The 14704-nt window shown below is 37.4% G+C and overlaps 1 protein-coding gene across 1 annotated transcript in view; it reads right to left on the bottom strand.

Moving 5' to 3' along the window:
• The window catches only part of LYST (lysosomal trafficking regulator), a 192132-nt gene that overhangs the window by 46000 nt on the left and 131428 nt on the right, over nucleotides 1–14704 (bottom strand). The window contains exons 36-41 of the mRNA XM_067025680.1: nucleotides 13235–13380; nucleotides 13048–13144; nucleotides 12085–12146; nucleotides 10598–10653; nucleotides 8393–8545; nucleotides 3153–3397 (exon numbers count right to left, since the gene is read on the bottom strand). Of these exons, the coding sequence (XP_066881781.1) occupies nucleotides 3153–3397; nucleotides 8393–8545; nucleotides 10598–10653; nucleotides 12085–12146; nucleotides 13048–13144; nucleotides 13235–13380 (759 nt within the window). The remainder of the gene's footprint in view (nucleotides 1–3152; nucleotides 3398–8392; nucleotides 8546–10597; nucleotides 10654–12084; nucleotides 12147–13047; nucleotides 13145–13234; nucleotides 13381–14704) is intronic.

Raw genomic sequence — 14704 nt, 5'->3', positions numbered from 1 at the left:
AGCTGCGATGAGCGGGGGCTACTCTTTGTTGCAGTGTGCAGGCTTCTCATTGAGGTGGCTTCTCTTGCTGTGGAGCACGGGCTCTAGGCGTGTGGGCTTCAGTAGTTGTGCCTCGCGGGCTCTAGAGAGCAGGCTTAGTAGTTGTGGCGCATGGGCTCAGTAGTTGTGGCGCACGGGCTTAGCTGCTCCACAGCATGTGGGATCTTCCCAGACCAGGGCTCGAACCCGTGTCCCCTGCATTGGCAGGTGGATTCTTAACCACTGCGCTACCAGGGAAGTCCTCAGTAGTGTAAAAATTTAAATGTACATTAGCAGTGTATAAAAATGTCTAAAAGATAAATAATGTGCCATTTGCTCTTTTTTAAATTGACAAATACATTAAATTGAATCTGATTTCTTGAAAGCTGTCTGAACTAGGCCTACTATTCAGCAGTTATAATTAAAATATTCTAACACACTAAATAGTATATTGGCAGTCAATTTTTCTTTAAACTACATAGATAATTTTTTACTTGAAGTGTAATGGATATAGAACACTATATTAGTTTCAGGTGTCCATCATAATGATTTGATATTTGTATATTCGATATTATAAAATGATCACCACAGTAAGTCTAGGTAGCAGCCATCACCACACATAGTTACAGGATTTTTTTGTTGCTGTGCTGAGAACTTTTAAGATTTACTCTCTCAGCAACTTTCAAACATGTAATGCAGTGCTATTACTTAAGGTCATCGTGCTGTGCATTGCATCCCAGGGCTCATTTCATAACTGGCAGTCTGTACCTTTTGACTCCCTTCACCCATTTTGCCACAATCTCCCCCCACCCCCAGTGCTTCTGGCAACCACCGATCTGTTCTCTGTATCAATGAGGTTTTCTGTTTGTTTGGTTTTTGTTTTGTTTTTATTTTTAGATTCCACATACAAGTGAGATCATACTTATTTATATGGTATTTGTCTTTGACTGACTTGTTTCACTTAGCATAATGCCCTCAAGGTCCATCCATGCTGTCACAAGATTTCATTCTCTTTTATGGATAAATAGTATTCCATTGTGTGTGTGTGACATTTTATTTATCCATTCATCCACAGATGGACACTCAGATTGTTTCCGTATCTTGGCTACTATAAATAATGCTGCAGTGAACATGGGGGGGTGCAGATATCTTTTCAAGTTAGTGTTTTCATTTCCTCTGGATAAATACCCAGAAGTAGAATGGCTGGATCATATGACAGATCTATTTTTAGTTTTTTAAGGAACCTCCATATTGTTCTCCACAGTGGCTGCACCAATTTACATTCCCACCAACAGTGCACAGGGCCTCTTTTCTCTATATCCTGGCCAACAGTTGTTATTTCTTGACTTTTTGATCTGAGCCAGAGAATGTTATTTAAAACTAAAGAAACAGAACATTCCCTCATCAACTAGGGCTATTTGGTTACTCTAAAAGGCAACTCATTCAGGAAAGGCAGGATAAAAGCTTAATTCTTTTCCTTAGTTGTCAAATTTCAAAAGCAGGGAATTGGCGCCCTACCCAAACAGTGACCAGTGAGTTTAGTTTTGCTTTGTTTTGGGGGCCTTTAAAAAGTGTCATTGTTAATTTAAGTATTTTTTAAATTCAAACGTGTTCAATCAACTGTAGTCATTATTCTTTCTGATGCCCAGATTGTCCTATCTTTGGCAGCGAGAGCCACTTCAAGTTGGCTCCTAAGTCTTTTATTTTTTGTAACTGTGGTTAAAAAAAACGCACATCACAAAACTTACCATCCTAACCATCCTCAAGTTCCTGGTTCAGTGGTGTTAACAATATCCACATTGTTGGGCAATAGGTCTCTAAAACTTTTTCATTTTGTAAAGCTGAAATTCTACACCTGCTGAGCAACAACCCCCTATATCCACTCCCCTCTTCTCCTGTCCCCCACACCCACCATTCCACTCTCTGTCTGAGTTGACTGCCCTAGACAACTCATGAAGAGGAATCACACAGTGTTTGTCTTCTGTGGCTGGCTCATTCCATTTAGCACAACGTCCCCAGGGCTCATCCATGTGACAGGACTTCCCTCCTTCTTAAGGTTGAATAATATTCCTCTGTGTGTATGCACCTCATTTCCCCCATCCATTGATCCACAGACAGACACCTGGGCTGCCTCCACCTCCTGGCCACTGCGAATAAAGCTGCAATGAACATGGGTGTGCAAATATGGCTCCCAAGTCCTTCTGACAAGACTATAGTAATTTCCTTGCTCTCTGACACAACAAAATATCCTGGGCTCATCTTGTATGTTTTCTTCTAAGAAATGAGAGAATAGGAAATCACCATTCTGTAACCCCTAGTGAAATAACAGACTCGAACAATAATCATCAATGAAAGAAACAAGTTCAACGGGAGGCTGAACCCACGGACCAGCCTGAGCATCCTTAGAGTGGGATATCACAGGCCTCCTGATACAGGGCAATATAAACTCCACACCACCTCCTCTAGAGGATTCTTGCCCCAAAAAGTTGAATCTGAATCTAAGCAAGCCTTTAGAAGTAATTTGCATTCTCTAGGAAGTACAGAGTCTAGAGGAAAAAGCTAAATGCTAATGTGGAATGGGGCACATCCTACAAGATAAATGACTTGTTTTTGTTTTAAAAACAAGTCAATGTTAGGAAGAAGAAAGAGAAAAATACATACACAAAAATAGAGCTGTTCTAGATGTTATGTCTTTAGACACAAAGCAACCAAAGGTGACAGTGGACCTGACTCAAACAAATCAACTATAGAAAGACACCTCTGATATAATCAGGGGACATTTGAAAACGGACTGGATGTTAGATGATACCATGAAATTACCGTTGATTTTCTTAGCTATGATAACGGCACTGAGGTTATGAAAGAAAATGTTCCACTTTTTTCTTAAGAGATGTGTACTAAAGATCATATGAATGACATAAAAGATTTGTGTGGTTCATCTGAAGAAGAAAAATAAAAGATGATGTAAGTTTGGCAAAAATCTTGATAACTGTTGAGCTGGGGTCATGGTCATATGGGGCTCATTATACATTCATTCTATTTTTGTGCATGTTTGGAAATTCTCACAATAAGAACTTCAGTAAAATAAATACAGCATATTGACAAAGCCAAAAGGTGATGATGTCTTTAGTTACCTGTACACTGATGGATCGCTGAGGTCAAGGGTCTCACTAACGTAGTCAGCTAGGATAAACGGGAACACTGGATACTGCATGAGATCATTAAAGGATCGGCCGGCATGTTTGTTTAAGTGAGTCAAATATTCAAAATTAGTAATTTGTCCAGTATACCATAAATTTGTCAGAGCGGTGATATTGCCATATTCCAGAAGATTAGGGAGGTTATTTGTTAGTATACTGTGGTATACATCATCACGAACCTATAAGGGAAGGAGAGAAAAAAACCCAGATTTTATTTTTAGGCTTGACATTTTCCTACAAAGAATCCATGATATTATAGGCATGTTACTAATCTCAAGTCCTCCAAGAAAATACATTTTGCCCAATAACACTGACTGGTGGGGAACTGAGATTCAAATCCACGTCTTCCTCCAAAGGTTGGGCTATTTATTTATTTATTGAAGTGTAGTTGATTAACAATATTATATTAGTTTTAGGTGTACAACATAGTGATTCAATTTTTTAATAAATTATACTCGATTTAAAGTTGTTATAAAATGTTGGCTTCATTCCTTGTACTGTACCATATACCCTTTATTTATTTTGTACATAATAGTTTGTACCTCTTAATCCTCTCCCCTTATCTTGCCCCTCCCCCTTCTCTCTCCCCACTGGAACCACTAGTTTGTTCTCCATATCTATGAGTCTATTTCTTTTTTTTTTTAATATTTATTCACTTGTGGCTCTTAACTACTATTTTTTTTTTTTAACATCTTTATTGGAGTATAATTGCTTTACAATGGTGTGTTAGTTTCTGCTTTACAACAAAGTGAATCAGTTATACATATACATATGTTCCCATATCTCTTCCCTCTTGCATCACCCTCCCTCCCACCCTCCCTATCCCACCCCTCTAGGTGGTCACAAAGCACAGAGGTGATCTCCCTGTGCTATGCGGCTGCTTCCCGCTAGCTATCTAATTTACATTTGGTAGTGTATATATGTCCATGCCTCTCTCTCACTTCGTCACAGCTTACCCTTCCCCCTCCCCATATCTTCAAGTCCATGCTCTAGTAGGTCTGTGTTTTATTCCCATCCTACCCCTAGGCTCTTCATGACATTTTTTTTTTCTTAGAGTCCATATATATGTGTTAGCATACGGTATTTGTTTTTCTCCTTCTGACTTACTTCACTCTGTATGACAGACTCCAGGTCTATCCACCTCATTACAAATAACTCAGTTTCATTTCTTTTTATGGCTGAGTAATATTCCATTGTATATATGTGCCACATTTTCTTTATCCATTCATCTGTTGATGGACACTTAGGTTGCTTCCATGTCCTGGCTATCTTAAATAGAGCTGCAATGAGCATTTTGGTACATGACTCTTTTTGAATTATGGTTTTCTCAGGGTATATGCCCAGTAGTGGGATTGCTGGGTCCTATGGTAGTTCTATTTTTAGTTTTTTAAGGAACCCCCGTACTGTTCTCCATAGTGGCTGTATCAATTTACATTCCCATTTTGCAGCTGGAGAAATCAGTAAGAAACTAAGAAGTCTGTATAGAAAAGTCACTTATATACAGACCCTAAGAAAAAAAATCAATAAAGGAAAATGAAGAGTATTCATCTAAATAAATGCAACATGATGTAGTAGAAAGAGCATAGTTTTCTGACAGACAGAACTGGTCTTTTTTCTTGCTTAAACTCTTTGTGTTACAGTTATCATACCTGTAATATGAGGGTAATAATATTTATTTCCTGAGAATGAAATAAACTATCCTATGTAAAACAGAATATGTGATTTTCACTACTGATTGAAAACTAGTATATAAACTCTATTTTTTTTTTTTTTTTGGTTGTTCGTGGGCCTCTCACTGCTGTGGCCTCTCACGTTGCAGAGCACAGGCTCCGGACGCGCAAGCTCAGCGGCCATGGCTCACGGGCCCAGCCGCTCCGCGGCACGTGGGATCCTCCCAGACAGGGGCACGAACCCGCGTCCCCTGCATCGGCAGGCGGACGCTCAACCACTGCGCCACCAGGGAAGCCCTAAACTCTTTTTTTAGAGGGGCACAAAAGTTCTGTCACAGAAAAAAGGTATTCTGATTTCTTCTAAAGCAATTAAATGATAATTGATAATAAATGGAAAAAAACAGACGAGCCAGGACTTTGCTAAAAACACATTTGAATTACCCCTCTTAAATGTGTATATGCTTTAGGCATAGGAAGATGAGCCACGGATGTGGGTAATCAAAGATGAGACTAAAAGTGAATGAGAAAAAAAAAAAGAGAGAAAAAAAAAGTGAATGAGAAGAATGATCTTGGTTATGGAAAGATTACGGGGTGTTTAAGAACCTAAACCTGAAGGTCTGTTTCACAACAATGTGAATATACTTAACACAACTGAACTGTACACTTGAAAATGGTTAACATGGCAACTATTATGTTATGTATTTTTAATAATTTTAAAAAAATAATCAGTTCAAGGCAAAAACAAAAACTAAACTTATATTCTAAATCTGAAGGTTACAATATGGAGGTTCCTTAAAAAACTAAAAATAGAACTACCATGTGACCCAGCAATCCCACTACCGGACATATACCCAGAGAAAACCATAATTCAAAAAGACACATGCACCCCAATGTTCACTGCAGCACTATTTACAATAGCCAGGACATGAAAGCAACCTACATGTCCATCAAGAGAAGAATGCATAAAGAAGATGCGGTACATATATACAATGGAATATTACTCAGCCATAAAAAGGAACGAAATTGGGTCATTTGTAGAGACATGGATGGACCTAGAGACTGTCATACAGAGTGAAGTAAGTCAGAAACAGAAAAACAAATATCATATATTAATGCGTATATGTGGAATCGGAAAAAACTGATATATAGACGATCTTATTACAAAGCAGAAATAGAGACACAGATGTAGAGAACAAACGTACGGATACCAAGGGGGAAGGGTCGGGGTGGGATGAATTGGGAGATGGGGATTGACATATAAACACAATTGATACTATGTATAAAATAGATAACTAATGAGAACCTACAGTATAGCACAGGGAACTCTACTCAGTGCTCTGTGGTAACCTAAATGGAAGGAAATCCAAAAAAGAGGGGAGATAGGTATACATATAGCTGATTCACTTTGCTGTATAGCAGAAACTAACACAACATTGTAAAGCAACTATACTCCAATAAAAATTAAAAAAATATAAATCTGAAGTTTGCCTACTGCTGAAGCTAAGGTTGGTGGAAAAGAATTTATGACAGTTTGCATACTAGCCTCTGCAAGAAAAAGGAAACATTTATTCATTCAACAAATATTTATTGAGCACCTATATACCAGCATGTTTAAGGTGCTAAAGCTGAAGCACTTAACAAAACAAAGTCCTTATAGTCTATTGGGGAGACACTGTTGGATGCTTTTAAGTGCTGTGGGAAAAACAGAGCAAAGCAAAGGAGGTAAGGGATGCTTGGGGGTAGCAGTGAGGCAGGGGTTGCTGTTTTATTTAGAGTAACCAGGGAAGTCTCTCTGATAAGAAGACATTTGACCAGGGAACCTGAGAAAAGTAAGGGAGTCAGTAATGTAGTTCTAAGAGGAAAAGCATTCCAGGCAGCATTCTAGGGAGCAGGAAGTGCCAAGGCCCTGAGGCATCAGTGTGTCTGCTATAGTCAAGGTAAACAAGGTCTCCACAGATGGATTAGAGAGAGTGAAGGATAAAATGGTAGAAGATAAGGTCAGAGAGATAGGGAAGTGCCAGATTATTCAACACTGTAAGGTCTTTGCCTTTAATGGAGTGACACAGAAAGTGGTCGGAGGGTTTTGAGCAGAGGAATGGCACGATCTGACACACTTTAGCTGCTGTGTTGAGAACAGTCTGAAAGAAGAAGGAGTATGGAAGCAGGGAGGCCAGTTAGGAGGCTACTGTAATGATTTATGCAAGAGATGACAGTGCCTTGGACCAGGATGGTAGCAGTGGAAGCAGTCAGATTCTGGATGTATGCTGAGGGGTGAGCCAACAGGACTTCCTGATAGAGTAGATGTAGTAGATGAAAGAATAAGAGGAGTCGAGGATAATCCCCAGGTTTTTGACCTGGCCAATCAGAAACACTGGAGTCGCCATTTACTGAGATGGGGAAAACTGCAAAGAGATTTCGGGGGGAGATTAGAAGTTCAGTTTTGTCCGTGTAAAATTTGAGATGCCAATTAGACTTCCAAGTGGAGATGCCAAGTAGAAACTTAAATATTTGAGTGGGCATCCAGGGAAGAGGTTTGGGTGGTGATATAAATCTGTAAATTGTTATAACACAGATAGTATTTAAAGTCACAAGATGGAATGAGAAGAGAAGAGGTCTGGAGGGTGAGCCCTGGGAATTCCCTAGCGTTCCAGTGGTTAGGACTCGGCGCTTTCACTGCCATGGCCTGGGTTCAATTCCTGGATGTTCAATCCCTGGTCCAGGAACTAAGATCCTGAGAACCGTGCACTGCGGCCAAAAAATTTTAAAAATAAAAAATAAAATGAAGAGTGAGCACCGAGATGCCCAGAGGAAGCATCTGCAAACAACAATGAGGAGGAATGGCTGGTGAGCTAAAAGGAGAACTAAGAAAGTGATAACTCAGAAGCCCAGTGAGGAAGGTTTTTTTTTTTTTTTCCTTTCTTTAAAGGAAGAGAGAATAATCAGCTGTGTCAAATGCTGCTGAGGAGTCAAGTAAGATGAAGAATAAGAAATATGACCATAGGGTTTAGCAACAGGAAGGTCACTGGTGATGCTAACCAGAGAAGTTACAGGAGGAGTGGTGAGAAGATCTGACTGGAGCATTTCCAAAGAGAACCGGAGGGGAGGAATTGGAAGCAGCAAGCATTCACAGTTTCTTCCAAGAGGTTTTCTATGAAGGCTAGCAGACACATAGTAGCTGAAAGGATGTGGCGGTCAAAAAAGGGTTTGTCAAAAATGGAATCTACTATCAAGGTTAAACTACTTTCAGGTTGGTTATACATTCGTTCATTCGCTTTTTACAGATACTGTCACTCTGGGGAATGAGAATTTAATACAGTTTTGGAGGACAAAAATAATCCTAAGATAACTATTTACTGTAATCAGTACTAAGAAATAAGGCCATTTTTATTTGATTTCAGAAACAAAGTTTAAATAAGTTAAAACTCCATTTAATCAGTATGAGTGCAGTTACACTGATCCATGATCGCTTTGAAAAAGTATATGTATTAATAAAGGCAAATTTACCTTGGTGTTATCAAATGCCAACAGGAGTGTTCTGCCATTTGTTAAAAAGATTTCTACTGCATTATCTCTCAATTGCCACCAACGCTTGTGAACTTCTTTAATTTCTTCATATGTCCAGGAAAATGATGCTGGTTCCAATTCTCCCTGAAGGCTCTAAAGACAAAGGAAATAACATGAAAGTATTTGCTCTACATGAAATATAAATAATTGTTTTAATTTTAGATTGCTAAAAACTATCAAAATGCAATAGAAAGTCTTCCTTTTGTGGCAAAATGGCAGATAAGATTCTCTGAAAATCCTCCCACTACTAAACTCTTCAAAATGCTGGATTAAAAAAATCTAAGAAAAAAAATTTAAATAGACTTCGTTTAAACTTTTTTAGTAGGCTGTTATTTTTTAGAGCAGTTTTAGGTTTATAAAATGGAGCAGATAGCATGGCGTTCCAATGTATAGTCTCCCCGCACTCAGTTTCCCTACTGTGAACATCTTGTTCTCATGTGGTGCATGTGCTACAACTGATGAGCCACTATTGCATAGGTTATTCTTAATTAAAGTCCATAGTTTAATCTTGGTGTTGTATAGTTCAATGGGTTTTGACAAATGTCTAATGACATGTATCCACCATTACAGTATCATACAGACTAGTCTCACTGCCCTAAAATTCCCTTCTGTTCCATCTGGCAGCCACTGATCTTTTTATTGTCTCCACTGTTTTCCTTTTTCCAGAATGTCATATGGTTGGAATCATACAGTATGTAGACTTTTCAGACTGATTTCTTTTACTAAGCAAATATTCTTTTAAATGTATAGTTGAGCTTGCAAGAAAGTAAGGGAAATGAAATCTCCAAGAGTCAAAAATAAAGAGAAATTTGAAAAACAGGTGTAAGGAGGAAGTGACACTTTGGCCTGCTCTATGTGTGCTTTACTATTGTAATGGGTCCCAACTCATTTCTAGAAGTAGAGACAGGAAATATATTACAAAGAAAATAAAATATTTTAATGAAAACGTAATATTCTCATTCTTAAAACCCAAATCCTTCCTGTTTAGCTTCGACATTCAACATGAATTCAAGTTAATAAACATTAATTAAGCATCTACAGGCAAGGTGCTCTGCTAAGTGCTCTGCATAAAATAAATCTATGTATGATAAAAAGAGGGAACGAGATATTTGCACCCACTTTTAAAAGGCAAGATAGCAAATGTCATACAGGAAGTAAGAAAAAATGCTACAAAAGGACAGAGAAAAGAAGCCTTCAATCTATTAAAAAGCAAGGGTCTTTTTATAGTTTTAAAGGTGGAATATGTAACCTTTTGGATCCAGAAAAAAAGCTGGTTCATGTATCAACTATTAAATTCTTTGGCTGCTGAAAAGATACATCTTGAAAAATAACATAACTATATTTTTACTAGCTGGGATAAATACTGTAGTAATTGCTATATGAATTATGAAATAATGCCTACTCAGTTTTCGGGGGCTGTATTAAATTAATTATTTTTTAACATGATTTGCTTTACAACCAAATTTTATGTTTTCACTCATTAATTTCTTTGAATTAAATATGTATTCACCATTAAACCATACATAATCTTATTTACTTACATCCTTAGCAGTTTGTAGCTTTAGAAGTTCTGAAATAAAGAGCCTTACTTCTCCTGTTACAGGGCTCTCAAAACAACATTTTAATGGCATGTAAATTAATTCAAATGGGTAAAATGCTTTTCTGTACAAAAATGTGAATTGAGTCTTTTTTGTTATTTTCTGATTGATTTCCAGAAGAATAAAAATCATGACTACTAAGCTATGTGAATATCAGGATTACTTAAGTTATTCAATTAGACAATATTTTTCTTTCTTTTTGAAGGCAAATAAATATACATGATAGTAAACGGGGAGTGGCAGGGAGCTTGTTGCTACTAAGGACAGCAGTGAGAAATCGAGTGGACATACACAGAAGTAACAGGAGCACTTTAGAATATGACTCATAATACTCACGGCTCTGCGAATGAGACCATGAGCCAGAGGGGATGGCATGGTCTTCTTTTTAAAATTATCTTTAAAAAAAAATTGGAATTCAGACAAATTTACACAGAGTGAGACAATTAATGAACTCTAACAGTTCTACAAGCTCTCTGGTTGTATTAAATTTATACATTTTGGGAATTTGTCTAGATTCATATAAATGCAAACTTAAGCCTCTACTCACGGAACTTTCAACTGTGTCAGAAGCGTTATCTTCCACAAAATACATTCCACATTTACCTGCGGAAAATAATTGGTATGAGTTTAAAAATGTATATGCACTATTACCTTATATGGTTAAAGGCATGCCTCTGGAGTCAGTTGGACTGCATTTGAATCCCAGAACCCAGAACGAGCTCCTAATACTCAATAAATATTTTTGAAGGGCATCCATGAGATCTTAGGCAAGTTGCTTAACCTCTTTGTACTTTAGCCTCATTATAAAAAAAAGAGGGAGGACTCTATTTCACAGGGTCACTGTGGGAATTAAATTAGAATATATGTAAAATGTTTATTAACAGTGTCTGCCACTTCATGATAAAAGGTTTGGGCTATGAATTATTACCAGTATTCTTCTTAGGTTACTAGCATATTACTTTGCTTTATTTTGTCATACATTAACTGGAGTCAAGTTATCAACTAAATTTCCTAGCAAAAGAGGAACGCTTAATTATTTTGCTGACTTAAACACTCAATAGGGCAGAAAAGGCCTTACAAGATACTTCCCCAATTTTTCCTGCTTGATAGGCTGTTGTTAATGCATGTCCCTACGTCATGTATCCAAACAGTAGAAACTTCCCTGGGGCTCTGCAGTGGGTGCTGGTCACCTTGAGCACTGGCACCATCTCCATCCTCGTGACCCTGGGGCTCATCCCTGGCAAGCTCGAAACTCTGCCTGTCAGGCCTTCGGGGCTATAGCTTTAGCCAACTGCAGCGACTCTCAAATTTGAGGGTGCATCAGAATCTCTGCAGGGTTCATAAAAATGCAGATCGCTGGGCCCACCCACAGAGTTTCACATTCAGCAGGTCTGGGCTGGGGCCTGAGAATGCATATTTCTTAGAAGTTCCTATGTGATGCTGATGCTGATTTGGGGACCGTGCTTTGAGAACAACTGGCCCACAGCGTACAAATTGGTTCTTTAAGGGAAAAGAGACTAGAGTGATAAAACCTTATTCCTGCACGTCTTGAGGAAAAAAATTCTCACCAAATGTAACTATCCATGGATCGACAGTCTTGGCCTTTCTCTCAGAAGTACAATAGAGAATATAAATTATGAACAATCTCAAGGTAGATATATTTCATATGCATAGGGGTATCTGTTAAAACAGTAGGTATATAAGTATTCCAATAATTCTTTACTTCAAAAATAAAATTGATATATAATAAAAGGAATGATTAAATATAAAAATGTATACTCATGAAGAAAGTCAATTTTATAAAAATTAAAATGCTGTTCATGTGCTTTTCAGTGAATAAGATTGTCATTTTTCACATTCATGAGTCATATACATTATATACAATGTTAAGGCCAAATAACCTATAAGGAAGAGGTTATTTGTTATAGAAAGTTCATCTCATTTAATGGTAGTGTGTCAAAACAATGCTTCAAATTATCTAAGAATAAAACAGGCAGGGTGAATATGTGTAAAAATCTGCAAAATGTGACTTACCTAACAACAATTCACCAGCTGTCTCTCTAGATGGTGCGACGCTGATACATCTTCGATTCACTCTGTCAAAACATATTTAAAATTACTATGATTAAATGTTTTGACCGATTTCAGAGAGTAAAAGCTTTATTTTATCATAGAAGATTTCAGCAAAGCAGACTAGAGTTTCAAAAGCGTAAAACATCTTGTTAAAATCCACATGAAAATATCTCATTTTTTGACATTATAACAGAGGAGAAAATAGCGGAAACTTTTAGAAAAGGTGAATAATCCCAACACTCTTATGCAGAATACAGGGGTTCCGTTATTTAAAAGAGACTTTGATATTTTATATTTTCCAGTAAATAAGCAAACATTGGTTCATGGCTCTGAAAAAGGGGGGATTCAGAGTCAGAAAAGTTCCTCTATTCTTTAGTCAAGTCACTTATCTTTTTTGAGTCTCGCAGTTTTTTATCTATACAATGGGCATCAAAACAACCTCGACCACAACAATAATAATAATACTATCAATAGTTACCATACTGACCCACTGAATAGTGCTATGACTTATCTTTCTCATGTAACAGATGAGGAAACTGAGACAGAGAGAGGCTAAGATCAGATGGCTAGTAAGAGGAGGAACTAGGATTTGAACTTTTAATCAATACACTAGATTGCCTCTTGCGATGCCACCAGGAGCGCTATCTATTTCACAGAGCTGTTGGAAAAATCAGCTACAAAAACATATGTATGCAACCAAAGGCCAGAGCATGATGACTGAAGTCCAATGAATCCTCCCTAACAAAAATGTCTCTTCCTTTTGGATTCTGGCCATTCAGCTTTGTCTTCTCTTTGAGCCATGTTTGGGATCTTTCCCAAATCCATGGCATTATCTAAAATAAATATTACATAAGCGCAACAATAGACTATTAAAGTCTTTAACACCTTCAACAAAAGAGAAAATGTCTATGGATTCAAATTTACCTTATAGACTCACTTGCAGCTTTGTCCTTTACAGTAGAAGAGAAAGAAGAATGAGTTTTGTCTTCAAATAGGTAAGAGAGTGGTGGTTTGACCACATCTGCGGAGCAAAAAAGGACATTATTATCTTTGTGTAATGCCCATAGTTAATCTGCTATATTTACATGTTGAGTCAAGAAGCCACTATCACCTTCTGATTTTTGTCTATCCCTCAGGAGATACTTATTTGGAATAGTTAAGTAACATCTCTGTAAGCGCCTTCTCTCTCGATTTGGCCCTTCTGTTGGATCCAACTGCCATGAAGTTGGATAGTAGATGGGGTCATACCAGACTGCTCTGCAAGTGAAAAGAAAAGATTTTAAGTGGTAACCTGAAGTATTTGTAGTTTAAAAAAAATTATTATAGCAATTGAATAAATAAATCAAAATTTATCTATTCAATTGAAAAATCCCCACCAGTTATATAATTAGACTAGGATATGCATACACGTTGTACAAAAGAATAACATTAAAAAAAAAAGTATCCTCTGCTCCAGAGTCCCAGTGACCCTGCCTTGAGGCAAGCTCTGCTACCAATTTCTTGTATCTATTAAATTTTTAAAAAGATATAGCATGACTACTATGTATGCTTTAGCAATATATTAGACTTAGTATGGTTAACTAAAGAAAAAAATCAATTTTCCAAGTTAATTTTTTTCATTTCCCATTTTGCCTATTATCTAATATAACAAATGAGTTCACTTTTGTAGTAATCACATTTCTTAAAATGTTTTAAAGTAAATTAATATTTTAAATGAAAGGAAATAGTAGAACCATATTAAATACATTTTTAGAAATAGCTAAGAGAAAAAAAATTACCCTTAATCCCACTACTCCAAACATACCAAAATACTGGTAGTGATTACTTTCTTTCAGTTTTTAAAATTGCAGTTAAAATTATTATGTATACACATTTCTATAGCCTGCCTTCTTTCACTGAACACAGTATAGTCTTTATTATTACCATTTTAAATGGCTAACGTTATATTGAGTGGATGCATAATAATGGTTTTTTTGTTTGTTTTTTGCGGTACGCGGGCCTCTCACTGTTGTGGCCTCTCCCGTTGCGGGGCACGGGCTCCGCATGCGCAGGCTCGGCGGCCATGGCTCACGGGCCCAGCCGCTCCGCAGCACGTGGGATCTTCCCACACTAGGGCACGAACCCGCGTCCCCGCAGGCGGACGCTCAACCACTGCGCCTCCAGAGAAGCCCATAATAATGTATTTAACTCTCTTACTATTATTATATATTTAAGTTGTTTCCCATTCATTCACTAACATAAATAATGCAGAGATGTAAACCTTTATGCATATCACTTTTCCATATTTTGAATATTTTCCTTAGGACAGAATCACTAAAACAGGATAACTGGAACTAGAAATAAAATGTTTGTAGGGTTCCTGACACATGTCAAAGTGTACAATGCCACCAAACCTCTGACCAAGGGCTAAGATACATTTCTTCCTGCTGTGGAGATTAGCACCTAAAAAAAATTTTTTTTGTAACATAAAAGGTAAAATACGGTATCTAAAGGTTTTAAATCAGCTTCTAGCAATAGTCAATATTTTCCCATCTGTTTATTAATTCTATTTGTCTTACGTGAAGAGTATATTCATGTCTTG

This window comes from Kogia breviceps, chromosome 2 (assembly GCF_026419965.1).
Source record: "Kogia breviceps isolate mKogBre1 chromosome 2, mKogBre1 haplotype 1, whole genome shotgun sequence".
In the NCBI taxonomy this organism is placed as follows: Eukaryota; Metazoa; Chordata; class Mammalia; order Artiodactyla; family Physeteridae; genus Kogia; species Kogia breviceps.
This window is presented reverse-complemented; position numbering and strand designations above follow the sequence as displayed.